Consider the following 18123-nt stretch of genomic DNA (forward strand, 5'->3'; position numbering starts at 1 on the left):
ATGCTATTTTGGAAGGTCTCGTGTGGACACCACATACCCACGGTCCCCCTGTGCAGAAGCAAGCTTGCTGCCAGCACGCCAGGACACGCTCGTCACATTTTTTGATGAATGTCCCAAGAAGTTGCAAGTGGCCAAATAAAGCCAACAACTGCAAGGGAGTGACAGATTTGGTATGGCCAAGAGGCAGGGCTTCCAGTGATTGTCAGCAACAGGAAGCGCTGGATGTGTTCCGAGTAAAACTCTGTGGGTGTCAGTAAAGGGTCCATTATATGATTAAAAATTCATTCTATATCAATCATCAGAAAGGCACCGTAGAAGTAAAATCATTGGTGTCACGGGTGGAGAAGACTTGGGAGTACAAACTGGTTGCTTTCTCTGCCAAAATGCTGACCCATAAAATATTCACACAACTTTGTGGAATCTGGCTTTAAATGGGTTTCTGCCTTTTAACTTAGATTTCTTCACTTACCAATAGGAATAATTCACTTGCTAAAAAGAAATATCTCATGCCTGGGTAGATTTCCTTAAATACCAGCCTTTTCTCACAATTTTTTTCCCTTTCAAAGTGCCATTACATTAGAGTCTTTTACCAATTTTATCCATCAGTCTCTTTGTTTGAATTAATATCACTTACTTTAATAGACTGTTGCTTGCTTCCTATTGTCTGGGGTTTACCCCCTAAAGTTATATAGCATTGTTCTTTAAATTCATTATTTTTTGTAAATTAATATCTCTGAGCCACTTATCTGACTTTTTTTACCTCTTCCTTTGCAACTCCCTCAACTGTTCCTTTTCTGAGTTCTTTTGCCAAGGAGGAAGTGCAATATTCCAAATACAATTTCTACAGGACTCTAAAAGAAGAAATAATATCTCATTATTGCGACATGATGCTTTCATATGGTTTTCTACATCGTTATATCCCACTGCAAAATCACACCTATTTTTTTTTTAAATATTACTCCAGGTCTCCAAAATGTCCATTAAAATTTTCCTGTAACTTTCCCATTTGTACTTTTTTAAATCATGTCCCATTTTGCTATATTCTCTCCGCATTTCCCTTCTCTTTTCCCTTCTGCTTCCTCGATTTCAATACTCTCTCCAATTTAATATTATCAGCTAACATGAGGATTATATCGGTCAAGACCTCTTCTGTATCTTTAGTGAAGATAATGCTGACCCTAATCCCTGCAGATTTCCTCCTCTGAAGAGAAAGTTTGTGCTATATTTGGATCCTTAGAATGGCTTTTCTCCACACAGCAATGGGTGAACCTGAGCCAATTACAATTTAGTTTAAAAGTAGGCTTTTCTGTAACAGACATCCAACTGTTTTCTTAAGGTTTATATATCATATGTCAATTTGATAGATCAAGGCTCTGATTTTCAGAGGTGAGGCAGAGAAGAAGGGAGGTAAGAGGGCTAAGCCTTGAGCAAACATCAACTTTCGATGAGATTTCAGCCTCTCACTGCTAAAGGTTTTTTGAAAAACACTTTCAGATCAATTTGCTGCTATTACAGGCACAAGCAGTGGGTGTGGAAGCCCTGTCCAGGCACTTAAAACAGTCACTCCATCAACAAACACTTTAAAAACTGCCTTCTGCAGCATGAATTTATGCACCAGGGGAAGATTTTCCAAAGAGGTCTCTGACAGATCCCTTGCCTCTGCCTGGCACACTTGCTCCACTCACCTATTCCAAGAAAGAAGGAGGAGATTATGAATTTGTCCTCTTTGCCTTCTTTTGAGCTCTTTTCACCCTGTTTGTGCAGGATTCTCTTAGCACACAGGAGAGCCACCTCACTGCCTTTATGTCTATGACATTTCACTCTGAGTAAGCTCTCTCCTTTTCTCCTCTCTGTCTTTATTTAATTTACTTTAATCACAGGCTGCAGCAAGTGTTTAGTGATCTGTGATTCCCATGATTATTCCCTTTCCCTCCTCTCTCGGCTCAGTGTTGTGTTTACTTATTGCTGCTCTCCTGGGCCGTTTCCAGTTTTCCATGAGCATTCACTATTGATTGCTAATGATGTGTTAACTGGGTGTATTGGATCCCTTTATTCTCTGCAGCGTGCCTTGCCTGCGTCTGCTGGTTTGTATATGTGTATATATAACCTTTCTGGCTATTTTTCTACTTACATTTATATTAATTCTAACAGGCTCTTCCCCTTCTTGTTACTGATCCCCTTGTTGGATGATTTTAAGAAGTGTTTTTTTTCTTAGACAACTGAATTTTGATTAGCTACATTCCCCTCATCAATTGCTCTTGCATCCCTGACTCTTCCCTGAGTTCATTAAAACCTTCTTAATCCCTTTAACCTTTCTGGCAAAGAGTAACCTTTGCTTCCTTCCCAGAGTCATCCCTAATCTTTTCCTTCTCTCTCATATGTCTGGTTCCATTTTCTAGTCCCTGTTTAGACCCTCAAACCTTAATCTATTGTTTTCTGAATCCATGTTCATTGCCTCTTCTTCTTTTTGAATGCTTTTCAGAAGAAAACCTGTCTGTTTGCCTTGCATGTTCCCCACCTCCCTCTGACACTGATGGATTCTAATATTTCCTGGAAACTCCTCCTGATAAATAACTAAATAGTCTGTGATAATTTCATTGTATTTTGTTCTGTGAATTTCCTAACCTGTCTCTGCTAAATCCAGCTCTCTAGTTGAAAATGTTATCAAGCTGACATTGCTCTCACAGTTTTCTTTGATTTCTGGCTATTGGTAAGAATTATACCCAACAAAGCTTCTCTTCTCATTGGAACCCCTATTTTCTACATCCTACAGCTGCATATGATTTAGGACTATTTCAGTGATCTCTGTTTTGACATCTTCATAACAGAACACATAATGACTAAATGCACTCCCTAATGAACAGCATCATAAAGTTCTGACTGTGCTAGAACTTGGTATGACATTTTTTCCCACCATCATACGCTGTTGTGAGTCTGTAGGAAATGGGCTCTATACGACAGCTGCATTCTGAATATGGCTTTTCAGAAGCTTTATCCGTATCTTGGACCTGTTCTGTTCTTTCTGTTCTCTCTTTTTAAAAGGTCTCTTCTCAATTGTTTGCAGATCTTTTGCGAGCAGCATTAAAAACCCTAGCCAAGACTATGACCTTCTGGATGCTGCAGCTAATTGCAAACAAGTAGCTTCCACCCCCGCTTGCAAGCGCTGCTGGAATGTTCAGTCTTGCCCATTTTACCCCAGGTTCAGCAGTTCTCTGAATTCAGCTATAAATTTTGCATTGACTGTGTATGCTGGAAAACAGAGGACCCATTTTCACATTAATAATAAATATATAAAGCTGTGCCTAGTCTCTTACTCCATCACCATCCTGCTTATGAAAATACTTTATCTGTACGTGCCATCTCTCATATAACTATCTCACAGGCTGTTTAAAAGCGTGGGTAAGTATTATTGCCCTCATTTTTTAAAATGAAGGCAATAGTATTGCAAGATAAAGCACAAAAACTTTTAAGTGGGAACTCAGAGACCAGAGCAAACCAGTTCACAAATGACACGCCTCTCCTGCTTGGAGCTATTTGTCATTGCCATGACCCACAGAAGATACCAGCTTTGGTATTGCCCACTTACACCAGTTAATGCTCTAATACATCCAGAAATAAACTGTGAGCAGGACTGGGCAAATATCAGGTCTTTCACTTTAGTGGCCAAGCTATTTAGCTTGTAAAATTTAAAGGTATATCAAGTAAAATTTAATTTTGGATTAACGCAAAATAGAAATTCTTCATTTTAGCTAGAAAAAGAAAATAGGGGGGAGATATTTCCTCTTTTCTTCTAAAAAAAGTGTCTTGATTCTGTTAAAGGAAAGTTTTACCTGAAATGAAATTTCTATTTCATATTTGGGTGACTTAGTGAATCATGTATCATATGTCTTTTAATCATGAGTTTAGCCTTCAAAACAGATTTTGAAAATAATATATTCCCTAGAATTTTTTTTTACCCACATCTGCTTGAGAGCTCCTGCTCTAAATAGATGAGACAACCAGTGCTTCAGGGAGTGGGAATATTCTTGCCCCATTTTGCAGAAGAGGATGTGAGAAACACTGAATTTAAACAGTGCACCTAAGATGATGGTGTCAAATATTTCAGGCAAGTGGTAGAGCCCTTGGGACACTTCCAAAAGCCATGTGCCCCTCCTCCTGCATCACCTGGAGATCAGAATGGTGTGACAGAAAGGCAAGGGGCCATGTCATGTGCTGAGAACAAGTCAGGCTCAGGATGAGACAGGAGCAAGAGCCCTCTCAACATATTTGTACTTTAGTTTCCTGTGGCTGGATGCTGGAGGAGAGGCTGTCAGCAGGAGCAGAGCACGGTCCTGACTGAGCAGGTGCAGATTTCACCCACCAGCTGTGGGTGAGGAACCTCAGGAATGAGGCCCAAAATACAGGAACCCAAGGCAGGTCATCCAATTGATCCTTCAGCATTTCAGGAGATAGGTCCCACTTCTGGTACCCCCCACCCAAAGGCAGGAGCCTTCAGGATGTCAAGCAGATGAAGTCCATCATTCTAAGGTTCCACCTACCATAAACCAGAGCAACCTGGTCTAGTGGAAGGTGTCCCTGCCCATGGCAGGGGGGTTGGAAATGGATGATCTTGAAGATCCCTTCCAACCCAAATAATTTTAAGATTCTGTGATTAATATTCAATGGCTGTTCACTCTCTTTCTGTGGTTTTCTCCTCTGTTGTTTCAGAAAGTAAGTTCTGTGTGTTAAGTTCTTGTTGTTGATGGGTCAGTCCCTGGTCTCAGGGTAGGCAGAGCTGTCACCAAGGAGTGGCACCTTGGGAAGTGCATGGCAATGTCTCTGTTGTGGTGGCTTCAGCTGGGGTGCTGGTTAGTGGAATGACAACTCAGATCCTTCCTTCAGGGCAACTGATCAATTTGTTTTCCACATCTTTGCTCTTGTTGACAACAAGCTTGATGAAATCAGTCTTTCTGAAGGCAGCACAGTGGATTTGACAAATCCTGCGGAACTGCTGGAGCAGATCCCCGAGTTTGCTGAGGAGCTGATGGAGCCTGAAGATTGCTTCCCTGAAGGTAAGAGCCTGCATGTTTCACTGCAATGCTGGGGCAAGAAACCTTCTTTTCTCCTACTGAACATCTCCCAACCTTCTCACCATGTTGCTCTGGTTGCTTGCAGTGGTATTTCACTGGGTGCACTTTGTTTTTTAGGCACTATAATGCTCCAAAAACACATTCAAAGTCCTTTGTTACCATTAGTCTTTGGATTTCGAAGGTGAGATAAGCCAAGAACGTGCTCTAAAATGCTCTGCAGCTTCTAAAGTCTTAGGCTTTTAAAATCATAATTTGTGCCATAAAGAGTTGTTTGTTTCTTTCTTTGTTTGTTTTTTAAATGCTGATTTTTGTCATTTGGCCAGAGAAGATTTTTGCCTTCCAATATGTGTGCATAATCAAATATGGTAAAGAACCGACCAGATCAGAATGTTTACATTGCTTAAATATATCCAGGCAGTTCACAGAATCTGTCTGGAGGGTTCATGAATCTCAGGGACTCTTTTCCATTTATTTTAAAGTGTGTCAAGATTAGCACATCCAGTAACTTTCATCTAGTCAGAGAACTGCTATGCAAAGGGCATTTAACATAATTATCTTAGATAACAACAGACCACATTTACATATCTCTTTTAATACTGAAATTCACCATCATTTTATTAATATTTTAACACCAGCCTGCTCCAAAACACAGATGTAAAACCCAGCTACATCAGAAGATCTATGTTAAAATAAATATATAAAGTAAACAGCATCCTAAGTTATTTCTTCTCAGAGTGAGTTCTATTTCAAATATTATCTCAGTCAAATTTTTTGTTTTCCTATAAATCTGGGTTGGGAAAAACAGGGTTAGCTGAATGTAAGAATAGTCCCTTGAAAATTCAAGCATTATTATAAACAAAAACAGAGCAGCTCAGATGGGATCAGACAGAGATGATTTGCTGGGTATATGAATGCCCCTGAAGTCAGCAAAAATGTGCATCTCTATATCTGTGAGAAAGATGATTGAATGAGGTAAGGGAGCCCTGCAGGGCTTACAAATGTCCCTTGGATCTAAACATTTTTTTGGCAGCTCTGCTTAAAAGCAGTAGCCAAAAATTAATGCAGTTGACGGAAGAGAGCATGGTGTAACTATTCAGGCCCATGCAATAACATTTCGAAATTAGATCTGGTGTTTTCATTCTTTCACAATATATTTCTTAATGGGGCCAGTGAGCAGCAATCTCTGTTGTGCCCTGCAAAGTGATTATGTTATAGATGCTTAAACAAGCTGGTGCTGTGAGATCAGTGCTGCTCAGATGCCAGTTTACAAATTCTGAAACTGTGCTTGGCCACGACCACCATCCAGTTTTTTAAAAGAAATGGGACAGACACCACACAACAGGTTCCCAGAGCAGCACCACTCTGTAATTTGATCTCTCTTAAAATAACCAGACCTACCTGACACTCCATGGTGCAGGACCACAATGGAACCAATCCAGTCTGTCAGCTCTTCCTCAGGGCTGTCTGTGGGATGCAGGGCTCTTCCAGATGGATCACTGGAAGTATTTAACAGCTTTGAAGCCTGCTGATCAACCTGGCAGCAGAGAAATGCAGAAATGAAGACACAGTGGGCTGAACCCCAGGCTTGCCTTGGGTTACTTCCACCCAGGTTCTGGCTCCTGCACCCTTCCTCCTGAGCACCCCTGCTCCTGCATTTTGCTTTTACTCTAAATCTCTCTTAGTTCCTCACCAGTGCCTGTGCAAGTCAAGGTGTTTTTTTCTTGTCCCAGTTTGCAGCCAGCTGAGCCTTGAGCTCTAAATGGGAATTGAAGGAGAGCCTGCTCTCCTGTCCAGGGACACCTGCAGGTGCAGGGGACATCCTCCTCAACACATCTGCTCTCCTTTCCTGTGCAGCACAGATTATCCATGCACATTTTTCAGACTTTACTGTTTTGGCTAAATGTGATCACATTGCTCATGGATTTGGCAAAAATGCACAAACACAGTGTGATTATTTGCTCATAAAATTTCCACTGAAATTGCATAAACTGAAAGTCCAAATGATTCTTACAGCAATGACATTAACATTAGGTTTAATTTATGCAGAGAAACAAAGTGTTTTCCTGTAATCAACTGCTATTAAATATTTCCAATATTTTTGCCCAAACTTACTATTGCAATTAAACCTCATGCAGCTGTCACTTCAGTCTAGTTAAAAACCAAGTAAGCCAACTAACAGCAGTCTAATTAGCTGAGATGACAAGACTTTAAACTACAAAAATGAAAATATTGAAGGGAATGCACTGGGCAGGTTTATCTAGTGCTGCCTTTAATGACTTTTTATAAAAAGATACAGCAATTTTTGGTTCATTCGGGAGTATGAAAGTTAATATTTGTGAAAGAAGGAGATTATGTGAAAAAGAAGAGGGAGAGGGGAAGGGTTAATTTCTTAACTTCTTTAGCTATCTAAATTCAAACTATGACATTTCTCAACGCATCCATCATAGGTTATGTCCTGAACAAATATGTTCCAGATTCAGGCCCCTTTTTTTCAGATAACAAAGGCAACAAAGATAATGCATGTTCTTGAAATAGTTGCTGAAAGTTTGCTGAGGTCACAGTTTTCCGGGAGTTGGGTGACCCAGATAAGCCATAGGTCGTTTTTCTTGGGGAGACTTGTTAATGTGTTATCATCTCAAAATAGCTTTGATTAGGGTCAACAGGGAACATTCTTAGGTCAGGAAATGTGAAGGCAAGGTAGGGTCACAGCCCTGGCAGCGAGCAAGTATTGCTGGGAAGAACCAGATAGAAATGGAGAGACCATTTCTGGTTGCCAGTTGATGGGAAAGGAACATTTATCCAATGCCAGCTATTTGGGTACTTTTTCCTCCAGATGCCTTGCAACACTCCAGTCCTGTTACCTCCATCGGTATGTGTTCTCTGCAGCAAAATTTACTCCCTGTTTGGACATTATCTTCTGTGTCTCACAGAAGGTCATCCAAAGAGAGCCCTCAGCCCACAGGGCTCTCCTCTCTCCCAGACCCTAATAGGAGAAAGGTTCCACCAAGTCCTCGGGCGTAATTCCCCGCTGGCAGAGGTTTCGAGGGTCATGAGGGAATGAGCAACCTCGCTCAGCGCATGGTTGGTCGCAGCTCGTGACATCAAGGACGCCCAGAACCTTTCCATGGTCACATCCTTCCATGTGACCACGGGGTAGGAGCCATTATCGCTCCTAAAATGCCCAAATGTCAGCTGGAAAATGCCGCGTGCCCAAGTGAAGTTGGTCTGATTAGCGGTGGGATCTGTGTCCTGGCCTTCCCAACCGCGGATAGCGGCTGTTTGGAAGCAAAAAAAGGAATAGAAGAAAAATACAGACCATTAAATGGAATAATTCTGAGCAGAGTTACAGGGACTGCCACTAGATGAGTTTTAAAGGCTGAGTAAAACCAAGCCAAACTCAACAAAATGCGTTCATTGGCATCCTAGGAAAAAAATCATGGAACAAACCCAAGTTTTAAAGTATCGCTTCCCTCTGGCTGTCATACCTGAGATACTCTGTGCTTTTCCACCAGTAACGGTGTGCTGGCATTATGTTGTACACAATTCTCAGGCATCATAAGAATCTTACAGCCCTATTAGGCATTCAGAATTAAATTAATACAGGTTGGACAGGTCCTCTAGATTTAAAACTCATCCACCCCCTCACTCAAAGCACAGATGACATCAGTGGTAGGCCAGGCTGCCCACTGCCTTTGCTCCAAGGCATCACACTCCTTGATGATGGGTTTTGAGGAGAGTAGAAGAAGATAAACAAGAAATGTACCCTTGTTAAGCCCTTGGAAGGGTAAAAACACCTGGCTGTGGTTTTGTCAGATGCCCTCTTGGCAGCCCCCACTTGTACCACACAAGTAAAATCTCAGCTCTCCTGATGTGTCTCAGGTACCCAAACGCTGGAGATAGTGACTGTTAATCTCTCTTTCACACTATAAAACCCAGCTTTGCAGTCACAGAATCATGGAATGCTTCAGGTTGCAAGGGACCTTAAAGGTCATCCCACTCCAACCCGCCTGAGTGAGTTAGTAGTGGGGCCAGAAGATGAGAAAAGAGTTAAATAAGAAGAGTCTGCTGAGATCATGTTCCCTCCAGCATGGGGAGAGAGTTGGGGTCTTTCAAAGGGGGTACAGTTGGGTTTGCTCTCTTATTTGTGCATACCCAGGTAGCCAGACTGGTCATTAGAACCCCATCTTGTCATATATATATATATATATGCCATGTTATGAATACCTGCCTGCTTGAGTTCATGCTTAGGAAGCTGTGTTTTGTGTCAAACCAAGCAATGCTGTAACCAGCGTTCAAAGCTAAGGAAAATACTGTTTTGTTCTAAAAATGAATGTCCCAATAGTTGAGAACCCTTGTGTAAAGGCACTCACAAAATTGCTGTGGTTTGAACACAAGGTACCACATTTGCTGGACAACAGAATGGGAAAAATGAATTGGTGTTCCTGGTTTATTGAGAGAACCAGCAGCCCAATCCATCCAAGGCAAAAATAATAATTTTATGAAAATTTAAGTATATATATTGGTGTGAACAAGCAGTGAACTTATAAATTCTTTGCCCATAAGCCTAAAATCAGTAGGCTTGGCTGTCAGGCATCGAGGAGGAAGGTTTTGCAGTGTAACTCCCACATTTACAAAGAGATTTTTTTTTTTTCCCAGTGCAGCAAGGTAATGCAATCAAATCTAAGAGCTCCATGATTAGAGTGCACCAGGCTAGAAAATGTGAATATGGAACAAAAGGGATATTTACACAGAATGCATTGTATATTAAATTCCTTCTTCTTTTTTTTTAAGATATATTTTAATCTTTAATTTGTGCCATGGGACACCCTAATGACTGAAGGGACTATTTCCCTTGTTATGAAATATGACTGAAAAGTAAATAATATCATGGTGTATTAATGCATTTGGAAAGGCTTCTTGGTAAATAGGCCTCTGTTTTATGAGAAATGGGATGAAATATCCGAATGTCAATTGAAAACAGACATTGTTCTTGGACAACTTGGCCACAGATGCAGCTCAGAACAGCTTCACAGATTTACCAGTAAATAATTCAACCCTTTGGGAGGACTTCTTCCACTGTTTTTGTTCTGATGAGCAGTAATCTACCAACCAAAAGACCGTGGTGGAAATGAATCACTTTGCTCTCAAAAACGATGCAGCCCAACATGAATTACAGTGGCAAAACCAAGCCCTGGCAACATCACAAGGTGGTCAGAGTCTTCTGCACAACCATTTCCCTCCCAGCACCGATTTCAGTGGCATAGCACAAATCTGTTGGACCAGGCAAGATGAGTAACTGTCATAAGAAATGCCAGAGGTTTTATTCCTGCCTCGACACTTGGTGTGATAAAAGGTGTTAATGAATGTTCTCCTTCATGTGGATAAAAGTACACCAAAGCTGAGCTTTGCTGACCACCTGCCTTATTATAGGAACAGCTGGAATTAGGATTGCTCAGATCCTCTCCAGGTCACGCCTTAGATGCATCAAAATTATTTTGAGATTTTGATTTCACAGAAATGGGTAAAAAATAAACCAACAAAGCATTAGACTACAGACCAGGGTCAAGTAAACTTTTTCTGTTTGGTTAAGTAAAGTTTCCAACTCAACAGTAAGCTTAGGTCAAGATGACCAGAGCAGTAGGTTACCAGCATTAGAAAGAGTCCAGAAGGCGTGAAAGAACAGCCAGAAAGGAAAATCACAAAATTTAAATAGAAACAGGTTTCTACTAATTCATTAAAAGACCTGTTTGGGGTCAGGTTTTTTTCTTCTTTCCCTTTTCTCTTTGTGAATAGTTAAAAGCAGCATTTCATCTGAATTGCAGACAGCACAATTATTCACGGAAATACTGCTTGACATTAGCAATTGTAGCAGAATCTGGTCTAAACATTTCTGAATTGGACCCAATCAAAAGCATGGCATTTAATAGCACTGTGATTTTAGGCTGACTCATCTGATAAGCTATTTTGGATTTTTCAAGGTATTACTGTCAGTAACTAGGACTCTTTTTTCAGATTGAAATTGCATGAAAGCAATCAAAGAGCATTAAAAAAAAAAATTAGTGGTGCTACCTGGCTTTCTCTCTTTAAAAATACCTCTTTGTACTTGTAGACTATCAGATGGAAGCCAACTGAATCAGTAATAACCTGGTGTTGTAAGTATCTCCCATCACAAATGAAGTGACTTTGGAAGCCACGGTGCCCTGTTCATTAGTGTCTAATATGAAGGTGATTCCTAATTTTAGCTGTGCCTGGGCTCAGGTAATCATGTAGGCTCCCTGTGTAGTGGAACTCCTCCAGGGAATGATTCATCCAATTTTCTTACAGTGGGGAAAACCACTTCCTGGGAGATTCTAACCTTTTCCAACAGTATTTACAGAGCATTTATACTCTGTAGGAGCATGGCAGAGCATTTCGTACCTGTTATTGGCTGGGGCTAAGCATTTGTCTAAGGGACTAAAAAGTCAAGCAACCATCTAGGTAGAAACTTATGAGAAAAGACTGAGGTGTTTCTGTATAAATGTTTTAAGTAAGAAAAAAAGCTGATTTTTTTTTCCAAATTGAAATTAGTTTTGGGAAGGAGATTGATGCAAGGAGAGATGCAAGCAGTGGCTACTTCCAGTACAAGGGGGGATTTCTGCTTACAACAAAAAATCCCCACTTACAGAGTGAACAACCTGCTCATTAAGCCATTCATTTGATAAGTGAGGAATTTCAGCCCAAGCCTTTGATATTCCTGATTCAAAGCTGGGGTGACAATGAGGTGGGCAATCTCCCTGAATTATAAACCCAGAGAGTGAGCCAGACACCTGAAAGGTGGTGGTGACCATGGGGGCTCTGGGGTGAGAAGCAGTGCAAGAGTTTTCTGGCAGAACTGCTGAGATGCAGATGTTGGTGCCCTTGGTCATGTTGTGCTGGTGGGATTCTCCTGATGGGCCTCTCTCAGCAGAGAATCTGCTTTGTGAAGTCTGTTCTGTGTACCTACTTCCTAAAATACACCCAAACCCACATGCACTGCCAGCTGTGAGCATTGAACTGGTTTTAACAAAAAGTAGTGACTAATATGATGTCCTTTTATCGCTTGCCTCGATTCTTTAGTGTTTGGGATTGAAGTGCTTAGAAGGATAATTCTTGCCTTTGCTGAAGTGGTACCTGGCCCACAAAGGGATAGAGAGCTGGTTCTTATATTTCTATCTTCTCCCAATATTATGCCTTTCTAAAAAAGTTTGAAAAATACAGTGTATTCCAATTGAGCCCAGAATTTCTCTGAGTTCCAGAATACAGTGGTAAACTGGGAGATGCTGTGGGTCTGTGTGATGCAGGCATTTAGAGAACAAGTTGTTATGTGCTATGACTACCTTTACATAAATAATGTAATTATTTAATAATAGTTAATGGTTTATTGTCCTTATAATAAGATTAACCATTATAACCTTATAATGGTTTACTGTCCTTTTAGTCCCACACCAAAACCTAGCACAGCCAAGAGCCCACACCTGACCAAAATCTCAGAAATGTGAGGGGAAAAGTTCTGGGGGTAGATCCTCTATGAAGGATCCTACAGTTCCGCTGCTCATAGGAGGGATCTGGGCCAATAAAAACTCACAGAAAATGCCAGGAGCACCAGAGCAGACTTAGCAGCTCTCTTCCTCCTGGCAGAGCCCAGTGCCAGCACAGCCCCAATTCCAGCTGCTTGGGAATCCCAACATCCCAGGAGCTGCACTTGATCTCCTCCCATATCACAGCGGCTGAGGTGCCTCAGCTGGGCCACCTTGAATGAGCAGCATCTGCTCTCTCTGTAGCCCTGGCACTCGCCCTCTTTCCTCCCCAAGCTGCCTCCCCTAAATATTATTTCTACTCACAAAAACACTGCATTGCATGGCCATGGGAAGACATCCATCCTCCCTTGTCACTTCTCACCACTGGCTGTGTGCTTCAGGACATGTTGGTGACTTTGGCCACATTCCAGCTACAGAAGCAGTTGGCCTGTGGCTTTTTTTCTCATGATTAGGCTAATAAACCTGCACAGTTAAGTCTCTTCTATACAACACATGGACTAAATGTAGGGTAAGAAGCTTGCTTTTGAAAATAAAATAGTTTTTGAGGGTCATTCTCATCAGCAAATGTGAAGTTTGAGATTATCTGATGTAAGACTGACTGGCCAGGACAATTCCTGGCTCCCAGGATCCTCTCACACCATTTTAAGTTCTTGCCCAGCACAAGGAAATGCACATTGGTGTTTTTGAAGAGGGAGAGAGGGATCTGTCTGTTACCAATGACAATATCTTTTTGCTACAACAAATGAGTGTTGCTAAGGAAACTAAAAATGGCCATGGTCTTGCCTATCAGAAATCCTTATGTGGGCCCCATTACCAGCACAGCACTTAGCTATCACACACTATTTGTCACTGAGGTCAGAAAGTGCATCATTGGGGATCCTGCTATGGAGCAGATATCTAAATTTCTGTGACATCAAAGGGGATTTAACTGCCTCAGTGTAATTCCAAGATTGTTCTAATGCCTTATTTAAGCTAATGAGAGTCCAATAGATCAAAATCTGCTCCTGCTTTTGCTGCCTGAGTCTCTTCAGCACATTGGTCCCATCTGCACTGTAGCACCTCCTCTCATCATCTCTCTTTCATCAGATTGCCACTTTTAATCAGTAATTCCAGTGGTATTGTACTAGCAAGAAAATAACCTTCCTCCATTCAAAAGGATGTGGAAGCTATCACTAATAACCTCCCAGAGTTATTAGTCCTGATCAGAAGTGCTGCCTGAGCTCAGTTAACACTTTTTGAATGACCTAGGGCACTGGTGACTCATGGCCAATATATTCTGCATCACAAAAATCATTGGGAGAACTCCCTGGGACACATTTTAAGTGATTTTGAATGTTTTTTAATAGAGGAGTGAGAGAGGGAAATGGAAGGCAGAGCAGAGAGGTTTTGTGAGGAAGGAAAGACACTGTACAGCAATCTATTGCTAAAAGAAATTTTCCTTAGCAGCTTTTTATTTATTTTACTTTCCTTAGAAGCTTTAAGAACTAAATGGGCTTTTTTTAACAATTCCTTTGGTTTTGTTTTATTTCTTACAGTCTGTGTGAGATTCTTCCCATGCTGTTCAGTGGACATCACAAAATTTCCAGGCAAAATTTGGTGGAGGCTGCGAAAGACCTGCTACAGAATCGTGGAGCACAACTGGTTTGAAACATTCATCATCTTCATGATCCTGCTGAGCAGTGGAGCCCTGGTAAATGTGACAGCATTTCCTAACTGGTTATAAGTGGGCATGGGTCTCCAGTGTTCTCCAGTTCAGCTGTCTCTAAGATCTTATGAACCCTTAGTGGTCATTTCTCAAAGCAATGCATTTTAGTCTGGGGCTAAAACAGGTTGTCAGCTTTTCTGATTTCACCTGCCAATACCATATGGTGGGGAATTTTCTTCTGCTGTGACATAAAATTCTGACTTGCACATGTTTTGAAAAGAAAATCCTTGAGGAAGTCTGTGTGAGGAAGTTTGCCAGCACTGCTGCTTCAACATCCCATAGCTGCTTCTCCATGAGAGTTCCCATCTGGAGGCTTGCATTTTGCTCCAGGGGTGGCTTTGTTTTTTTCCTTTTCTTCTCTTTTTTTTTTTTTTTTTTTTTCCCTTTTTTAGCACATTCTGTAACCAGCAAATCAAAATTATAAAAGACACAGAGGGCAGTGAATCAGTGCTATCCATGGAGCTAGTGGGTGCCTGTATTCCTGTTTTGAATGCACCTTAGGTTAACACTCAGTACCTTCCCTGCACAGGTCCTGTTTGTGCCCAGGTGAACGTGGGTCTATGGACACTGGTTTGCAATTGCCCAGGACTCTGACAGGGAATCCTCTCCTCCTGAGATCCCACTGCATTCTGGAATTATCCTCTGTGCATTTTCAGCCCTGTGCTCTTCACAGGGATGTGTTTATATTTCTCTTTTGCATATCAGGAATGTCCCTGGAATTGGTGGGGTTTCTCCCAGGTTTATATCTCAACCTAGAGCAGAGATTTCTATCAAGAGTTCTCCAGGCTTTAGTCTGGTGGTCACCAGTGATCTCCTTTGTGATGGAGTCAGACACACAGTTATTAAATCTGCAGGCAGTGCCAGGTTTGGACAGGTTATCCATGCATTTCCAGAGGTCAGGATTGATTTCAGCCAAGTGGGTAAATCTGCCTTAAGCAGAAGGCAAACATCATCTTAGAAAGCTGCCTGCTTCCCCTCACCTGGAACAATCACAATAGGAAGGTGTGATGAAGGATGGCTGTAAGGAAGCAGATTTACCAAAAAGAACTGGAGAGGGAGCAGGAAAAAAACAGAATAAACTCCATCACAGCCCTGCACAAAAGCCCACCACCCCACTGGACTGTATAAATTATGCTGTTCTTCCACTCCAGTTGGCATCAAGGAGGCCTCAGCTGGAGCACTGGCTTCAGCTCTGGGCACTGCACTTTGGGAAAGACATGGGCTAATTGAAGAAACTCCAGAGAAGAGCAACACAAATTATCAGTGGCCTAAAAAAAGAGGAAAAAACACAGAAGTACTGAGTTTTTATGTAGCTCAAAGAAAGTCTCTGAAGGGAGAGGTGAAGGTGGAAATACATAAATGTTGATGCAAAAAGGGAAGGAAATGGATTTACTGTTCTCCTGGTCCACCAGAGATGGGCTGAAATGTCACCCAGGGGGTTTTATTCTATTATGAAAAATAAGAGGCTGAAAAACTTGGGTAAATAGTAGGCTTCTGAAAATTGTCACAGCTTTGCTGAAATGAATGGACTCTGACAGTTTTTGCACCAGCTTGAGCATCAGAATGTTAATTTTTGAATACATTTTAGAGGGGGAATGTCGCTTGCTATAATATGCTTTAGATGAATACACTTCCTTACATATGTAATTAAAAGTGCCTTAGATAACTGAAGACTGCAATATAAAGCTCATTTAATTTAAATTGCATGCATTCATTTAGTTTTTGCAGCTTTCAATTTAGCCAATGCAGTTCTGTATAAGGGCAAATTATCCTGCATTTTCTCACATATCAGCACCGTGCTTCAGTATTTGGACTGGAGATGTTGGAGGCAACACACAAATTTCAATTTTTTTTTTCCTGGTGTTCTGGGTTGCTCTCTTCCAAAAACTGAGCTCATCTGGCTGCATCTCTGGGACACCCTAAGTTCTTAAGGGAGAAGAGCTATATATACCTTTAAGCCATTATATATATATATGTATGTGGTTAAACCATCAAAATATATCTTCAGCTTACTGCAGAAGATCCAAAAACCTTTCTTAAGATTTTAAGCCATAAGCACCCAAATTGGAAGCCTACTTTTTAATAGTAATTTTGGATAACACTGCAGGTATCCTGCTTAAATCTTTTTTAACACACAAAGCAAAGCAGAAAAAAAAAATAAAACCCCTTCTTGATATTTTATATGGCAGAGGTTTCATCCATTGTCACCGTGAAAAAATGCAAAGCACCAGAATTTTGTCATTTGGGTAATATCCATGGCTTGTCCAGAAGTACAGAAGTGTCCAGGTAGCACATTTTTCATCCCTTAATAAGCTGCTTCCTTGACTGACAGTGTGCTTTTAGTAGACAAAACACAATGTACTTTTGGACAAGCTAATAGAAAGTAGGGAGAGCGAAAGAGGGAGAGGAGGAAATCACTTTAAATGGTTTGTTGTTATTTTTGCAGTAATTGCAAAGTACAGCAAGTCATCTGACAAAGTGAGTGAGCCCCTAGGAGAAGTGATAAACTCCAATCTGTGCATTGTTTTCAGGCTTTCTCCAACAGCTCTTTCACACCCTTGAAATATCATTTTTGAAGGCAAGATAGGAGACAGGGTTGCAGCGAAAACGTCACCCCAAAGTGTGGGGACAAATAGACAAGCTTTGGCACGGGCTGCCAAAGCTTTCTTGTCAGTTTAATTACTGTTCCCTGGCAGGCAAAAGAGCAGTGTGACTGCCTGAGTGACAAGTACCACACTTCTTGTATCTCCAGGCACTGGGTGTTTGCTAACTTTTTGAAGCTTCTCAGAAAGTAGCTACAGATCTGGAAATATGTAAATGCAGATAATTCAGATGATTAGCACAGACCCTCTCAAATTATGTTTCTTGCTGCCAAGTGCTCTGGGTCACACGATGGGATGAGAGTAATATGTCACAGCTTGGGTTATCCAGGTTACAGGGACTTGGGAGCAGCTTGTGTAACAGCAAAAGTAGCTGGGGAAGCAGAGCATAATTTGCCTTAGAAGCCTCAAAACAGGTTGCATATTGGCAAACCTGACACCAGGATCCTGCCTTTTATTTGACTTATGTTATAAAGTGAAGGCTAAATTATGAGACATCATTTTCTTTCTTTTGGGAAACATATTGGTTTATATCTTAAATATTTTAAAGGGGCTATTCAGTTGCTCGTATTTGATACAGACACTGAAACTCTTTTCATAATGCTCTGCATGAGATTAGTTGGAGAGACAGATGAGATGGGGAGATAGATACCTTGACCTTTAAAACATTATTGTTCTGCTAAGTGAATAATAATGAGCATTTCTTGAAGCAGAGAGCTGTAGCCACCTGAAATGTGATGGCTGAACAGAAGCCAGGGAACTCCAGTACTCCATAACACAGGCAGGTTAATAACCCAATTTGTCATCATTAGCAATAAGATCTATTTGGCTAAATGCAAGGGTCATATTCTGCCTCCTAAATATAGACAGCCTGTGCCCTGGGACATCTGAGGTACCTGGGTAGCATTGGCACAGCCAACAGGAGATGAGGCAGGATAAATGTGGAACATTTTGGGGTGGCACTCTGCTCATGGGTTCACATTCCAAATTCAGGATGCAGAAGCTTTTCCTACACTCAAAGTCTGTCCAGCCAGTACAGCCAGGAGAGCCTGGAGAGAGACAGCCAAGCCTGTGTCCATTGTAGGGGAAAGCTGAACAGATCTCTCAGGTCAGGGCCAGTTCTGTTTGTACCTGAAAACTCTTTTTAATTGTAATGTTAAAATACATCAGAAATCACAGACTGTACGTGATAA

At 41.3% G+C, this 18123-nt stretch overlaps 1 protein-coding gene across 5 annotated transcripts in view; it reads left to right on the forward strand.

Annotated features, from left to right (window-relative positions):
- Positions 1-18123, forward strand: part of LOC139590792 (sodium channel protein type 5 subunit alpha-like) — a 218195-nt gene that overhangs the window by 159797 nt on the left and 40275 nt on the right. For all 5 annotated transcript variants that reach the window (XM_071428529.1, XM_071428526.1, XM_071428525.1 and 2 more), the window contains 2 exons: positions 4931-5051; positions 14161-14315. In XM_071428529.1, coding sequence (XP_071284630.1) covers positions 4931-5051; positions 14161-14315 — 276 coding nt within the window. The remainder of the gene's footprint in view (positions 1-4930; positions 5052-14160; positions 14316-18123) is intronic.

This window comes from Agelaius tricolor, unplaced genomic scaffold (assembly GCF_023055355.1).
Source record: "Agelaius tricolor isolate 1412-34295 unplaced genomic scaffold, bAgeTri1.0.p SCAF_6, whole genome shotgun sequence".
NCBI classification, from domain to species: Eukaryota; Metazoa; Chordata; class Aves; order Passeriformes; family Icteridae; genus Agelaius; species Agelaius tricolor.